Source organism: Acomys russatus, chromosome 19, assembly GCF_903995435.1.
Source record: "Acomys russatus chromosome 19, mAcoRus1.1, whole genome shotgun sequence".
Lineage (NCBI taxonomy): Eukaryota > Metazoa > Chordata > Mammalia > Rodentia > Muridae > Acomys > Acomys russatus.
Window position 1 is genome coordinate 55,301,029 of NC_067155.1, and position 6,000 is coordinate 55,307,028.

Consider the following 6,000-nt stretch of genomic DNA (forward strand, 5'->3'; position numbering starts at 1 on the left):
CCGCGTGGCAGCCTGGGAACTTTCTTTCCCGGTGCTGCCGCGTGACAACACCCCCCCACCTCCTGCTCCCACGCCCTGAGCATTGGGAGAGCATGGAGCAACTATTGGCATAAAGTCCCTTGACTCCGTGCTTGGGGTTGTACCCTGAAGGGTGGGATGTGCCCTATGTTTGGTGACACTCTGACCTTGTAATGCATCCCACAAGCAGATTGACGTGGGATATTATTGTCCTAGTGCTGCTGATGCCCGGCCCCCACCCCCACCCCTGTTCGGAGCCATGGGCTTTTGACCAGGTTTGCAGCCCAGACATGGTGTCTGGAGGGATGGCTCAGAAAGTAAGAGCATTTGCTGCTCCTGCAGAGGACCAGGATTTAGTTCCCAGCATATCTGTATCTTCAGGTCCAGGGGATACAGTGTTCTCCTGGCCCCTTTCTGGCCTTCTCTCCTCCTCTGCACTGCATGCACACAGTGCACATACATACATGCAGGTAAAACACTCAAACACTTGAAAATGCCAGCTGGGTGGTGGCACACTCCTTTAACCCCACACTTGGGAGGCAGATGCAGGCAGATCTCTTTGAGTTCAAGGCTTGCCTGGACTACAGAGTGAATCCCAGGACCGCCAGGGCACATAGAGAAACCCTTTCTCAAAAGCAAACAAAAAACCTCAAAACCCAAACAGCAAACAAAACATGAAAATGCTCTTGTAGAATGGGTCACTTCCCCCTCTTTTCTTCTCCTCCTCCTCCCCCTCCTCCTCCCCCTCCTCCTCCCCCTCCTCCTCCTCTTCTCCTCCTCCTCCTTCTTTCACAGACTCCATTAGGTAGCCCAGGCCACTCTGCTCTCCTGATGTTCTCTTATCCTATCCTCTCCAGTTCTAGGAGGACAGGCTTGTACCACCATGCCCAACTTTAATTCTTTTTTTCAATGAGGAACCCAGACCCTGAGAGAAGAGGGCTAAGTGGCTCACTTTCTGCCAGAGGCAACTCTTATCTACTGGTTTCATCCCCACAGCCTGAGCCTGCATTTTTATTAAAAATTGTGTATGTGTCTGTCAGTGTGTATGTGAGTGAGTGAGTGTGTCTGTCAGTGTGTATGTGAGTGAGTGTGTGTGTGTCTGTCAGTGTGTATGTGAGTGTGTGTGTGTCAGTAGGTATGTGAGTGAGTGTGTGTGTGTTTGTCAGTGTATATGGGAGTCAGTGTGTGTGTGTCAGTGTGTATGTGAGTGAGTGTGTGTGTGTCTGTCAGTGTGTATGTGAGTGAGTGTGTGTGTCTGTCAGCGTGTATGTGAGTGAGTGTGTATGTGTCTGTCAGTATGTATGTGAGTGAGTGTGTGTGTCTGTCAGTGTATATGTGAGTGTGTGTGTGTGTCTGTCAGTATGTATGTGAGTGAGTGTGTGTGTCTGTCAGTGTGTATGTGAGTGAGTGTGTGTGTCTGTCAGCGTGTATGTGAGTGAGTGTGTATGTGTCTGTCAGTATGTATGTGAGTGAGTGTGTGTGTCTGTCAGTGTATATGTGAGTGTGTGTGTGTGTCTGTCAGTATGTATGAGTGAGTGTGTGTGTCTGTCAGTGTATATGTGAGTGTGTGTGTGTGTCTGTCAGTATGTATGTGAGTGAGTGTGTGTGTCTGTCAGTGTATATGGAAGTGAGTGTGTGTGTCTGTCAGTGTGTATGTGAGTGAGTGTGTGTGTGTGTGTCTGTCAGTGTATATGTGAGTGAGTGTGTGTGTCTCTGTCAGTGTATATGGGAGTGTGTGTGTCTCTGTCAGTGTGTATGGGAGTGAGTGTGTGTGTGTATCTTCAGTGTGTATGGGAATGTGTACGTGTGCAATGCACACATGCATGCACCTCAGGTATTATTCCTCAGAAGCTGCCCACCTTGGTCTTTGAGACAGGGTCTCTCTTGGGCCTGGAGCATGCCCAGTAGGCTAGGCTGGCTGTCTTGCCAGACCCTCCTGTTTCTGCCTCCTCAGGGCTGTGCTGTGGGGGTTGCTGAAGCAACTTCAAGTAGAAAGTGGCATCCCTGCCTGCTCCAGGGGTTTGGGACCCTCTGCCTGTGTTTTTTGAGGCCTCTCCTTCCTCCTCCAAGACTGAGAAGAGAATGTTTGCATAATCTGAATAACAATTTTGCATAATAGCAGCTGGCATGTAAATGGTGCCAATGGCTTTCTCCCCAGATTATTAATCATCCACTTCTCCATCCAGTAAGAAAGAGCTAAATGGATGGGACAGAAAACATTTATGAAAGACAGAAAGAATCAAGCACAGGCTCCCAGAATTTCTAACAGAAACTTAATTTTGAAAATGATGCTCTGGCCCTGCCAGATGGATCAGCAGGTAAAGTTGCTTGCTGCCAAACAGGATGACCTGAGTTTGAGCCCACATGGTGGAGGGAGAGAATTCCCTGGAAAGTTGTCCACATGTCACACACACACACACACACACACACACACACACACACACACACACACACACACGCATGTGCGCACACACTCATGCACACAAACAGAGGCAAAATTATGCAATAAAACAAAGAAACATTGTATTTTTGCTAGACATGGTCGAACATGCCTGCCATCCCAGGACTCCAGAAGTTGAGGCAAGAGGATCATATGACCTGGGCTATATGAAACCCTCTCTCTCTCTCTCTCTCTCTCTCTCTCTCTCTCTCTCTCTGTGTGTGTGTGTGTGAGACATATGGAAGTCACATGCATATATATTATTTGGGAATTTCACATCATGCACTCACACTTACTTCCCAGTCCTCCTAGGTCCACCCTCTACCCATTAACACTCCTCTACCCCCCAAAAGAAAAAGAGGAAGAGGAGGAGGAGGAGAGGAAGAAGAAAAACCAAGTCCAATTTCTGTTGCCCATATACTCACTAGAGCATGTTCAAACTTCTGGTAGCCAGCCCCTTAAAGAAAACAGAATTCGTCCTCACCTGCACCCTTGCCAGAAGCCATCAGTTGTGGAGAGCTACATTTCAGTATCCTTATCACAATTAAAAAAAAATTTTTTTTTTTTTAATGATGGAAACGAAAATATACCTAAAACTGAAGCTTCTGGAAAAACCATTTGTTTTTCCCTGTCTTGTATCGTTCCTCAAGCTTGACCTTGGCCTCCCGCCTGGCCTTGCGTTTCAGGGTTGGGTCTCTAAAGACATCCTTGTTGACAACACTCTTGTTCAAGGGGATATCCACAGAGTACCTGGTGGGCATGAGGTGATTGTAGTTATAAACTTTCACAAAGGACTTGATCTTTGACCTCTTGGCGATTTTCTTCTTGCCCATGGCAGCTGTCACTTTTCGGGGATAGCAGTCAATCCTGGCCACCAGGGCATGGCTGTAAGGGTGGTCTGAGGTGCCATCAGCCACCAGGGCATGGCTATAAGGGCGGTCTAAGGTGCCATCATGGATGTTCTTCATGATGACGGCTTTGTGTCCGGAGTAGCGCCCAGCCAGGACCAGCACCACTTTCCCGGTTTTCATGAACTTGCCCATTTCGGCAGCAAGCATCCGGAATCCAGCAGAAAGGAAAGAAGGACACTTCCGCTAACTTTTCAGCCTGTGGAAAACCTTATCACAATTTTTAAGAGCTCTCTTCCATGGCTTTCTGTCTAAGCTGGGGGTTTTGGGGGGATGGGGCAGGAAGTGGAGGGGTTGTCACGGAAGTCTTCTATGTCTCTATTTCTCAACTGTGATTCTGCAGTCATCAATACCACTGCAAAAGTCACTTACTTGCCCTTTACAGTCAGTGGGAACATGGACCACAGACATCCACACAGTCTCCAGTGTCAGCATTGCCATGGACCTCAGCATGGTCTCTGGTGGCAGTCTAGACCATGGACAGCAACATGCTCTCTACTGTCAGCATGTGCCACAGACTTCAGCATGGACTCTGGTGGCAGCCCAGACCAGGGACAGCAACACAACTCTCTGCTACAGCACAGGCCATTGGCACAAATATGGTCTCCAGCTGTAGCCTAACTGATCATGTCTGCTGTTTTTTGTTTGTTTGTTTTTGTTTTTTTGAGACAGGGTTTCTCTTCATAGCCTTGGCTGTCCTGGACTCACTTTGTAGACCAGGCTGGCCTCAAACTCACAGAGATCCACCTGCCTCTGCCTCTGCCTCCCAAGTGCTGGAATTAAAGGCGTGGGACACCACAGCCCAGTGATGTCTGCTGTTTTAAGTGACTTGCTGGGTCTGATTGGTGTTTGCCCTGGATCACTGGGGGTGACATGGAGGAACAGTAGATGGAACAGATGGGTTTAGGTGTGAAGTAGGCTGTTAGGAAGCAAAGTGTCCAGCCTGTCCTAGGCTGTCCTGACAGCCACACTTATGCCATGAAAGCTCCTTGGACTCCAGCTAAAAGCCATTAGGGAAGACAGGATATAATAATCACCTATCCTATCTTATTGACCCACCCATCTGTCTGTCTGACTGACTGTCTGTCTGTCTGTCTGTCTGTCTGTCTGTCTATCTACCTATCTCACATGATTGGTATGTTCAAAGGCCCTGGGGCAATCTGAATCCTTTTCAAGGAACCAGAGACTGCAGTTAATAGAGGGGGGTGAGGAATTGGAGAAGCAAAGAGAAAGGCCGAGACTGGACATCAGAGGGAAGGCCAAAGTTGGATCAAGGATGGTCCTGGGCTATGACCCACCCTGCTTCCATGGTCCTCCTCAGAGGTCTTCCATGAACTCTTCAGAGTCCATCTCTGATTGGACCCATTTCTCTTTAGCTCTGTGATGCCACAGGAGATGGACACAGGAGGTTGAAGAAAGCTTTGACACGCAATAGCCCCAAGGGAAACAGTCTCAGGGAGGGTCTGTGATGTGCCCAAGATCAGGAACGTACTAGGATTTGAACTTGGTCCCATCTGGAGTCAGCTAATTCTGACTACATCCAGAGCTGCTTCCAGCTGCCCAACCGCCTCCACCCTGTGCTCAGACTATTGCCAGTCTCTTGTCTGCTCCTGCCCTCCTTATCACCACCCACCCCATGGGCCTCTCAGCCCAGCAGCCCTAAGGGATACTGGGTCCTTCTACTCAGAATTCTTCTGTGACTCCCATCCCCCCTCGGCTGTCAAACTCCCTTGGCCACCCTCTGTCCTTACCTCCTTCTGTACGTCCCTTAATGTGCTTCAGTCTCATGGGTCTTCTTACCTTCCTTAATCAGATCAGGCATGCTCCACCCTCAGGGCCTTTGCTCAGTCTGTTCCCTCTGCCTAAATACCCTTCCTCTGATACCCTCAGGCTTATTTCCTGTCAGGTTCAGGCAAAGCATCAGGCCCATTGGCTCTGTGGTACCCTAGAACAAGGAGCAGCTGGTGCCTGGCATGGCTGGGGCTCAGTCCAGACTCATCACAGGGGGCTGCAGAGCCCTTGCTCCCCTGACACATGCTCACTGACGCCGCCTTCCTAGATGAACCTCTTTGTTTGTTTGTTTGTTTTCTGAGACTTGCTTTGTAGACCAGGCTGGCCTCGAACTTACAGAGATCTGCCTGCCTCTGCCTCCCGAATGCTGGGATTAAAAGATGTGCACCACCACAAATGGCTTGAATTTTTCTTTCTTTTTAAGGATTTGTCTTATTTTTAATTATGTGTGTGTGTGTGTATGTATCCATGTATGTGTATGTATGTATGTATGTATGTGCATATGAGTCCAGGTACCTTTGAAAGCCAGAAGAGGGCATTGGATCTCCTGGAGTTGGAGTGACAGGTGGTTGTGAGCCCCCAGCGTGGGTGCTGGGAGCCAAACTGGGGTCCTCTACTAGTTTAGTCTGTGCTCTTAACAGCTGAGCCATCTCTTCAGGTCCCTCTTGTGGTTTTAACATGTGTTTCTTGATGAGCCAGGGAACTCAGGTGTGAGAGACAGTGATCTCACATCAGCTAAACTCCAGAGTGCTGAGGAGAATCTGCCCACGTGTCCTGAGAAAATGGGAAATAGTCCTTTGATCTGGAATAAGATCAGACAAACAGCTCCCACAGAGCAAACAC

The 6,000-nt window shown here is 48.9% G+C and overlaps 1 protein-coding gene across 1 annotated transcript; it reads right to left on the reverse strand.

The window, feature by feature from the left end:
- Positions 1-3,048: 3,048 nt before the first annotated feature.
- LOC127202801 (60S ribosomal protein L27-like) lies at positions 3,049-3,569 on the reverse strand. Its single transcript, XM_051161585.1, has one exon. It carries the CDS (start codon positions 3,514-3,516, stop codon positions 3,049-3,051), a length of 468 nt encoding a protein of 155 aa, XP_051017542.1. The 5' UTR covers positions 3,517-3,569.
- Between the last annotated feature and the right edge of the window lie 2,431 nt (positions 3,570-6,000).

What these genes read in the sequence shown, in the direction of transcription:
- LOC127202801 (XM_051161585.1), bottom strand. Translation starts at nt 3,516, where the DNA reads ATGCTTGCTGCCGAAATGGGCAAGTTCATGAAAACCGGGAAAGTGGTG.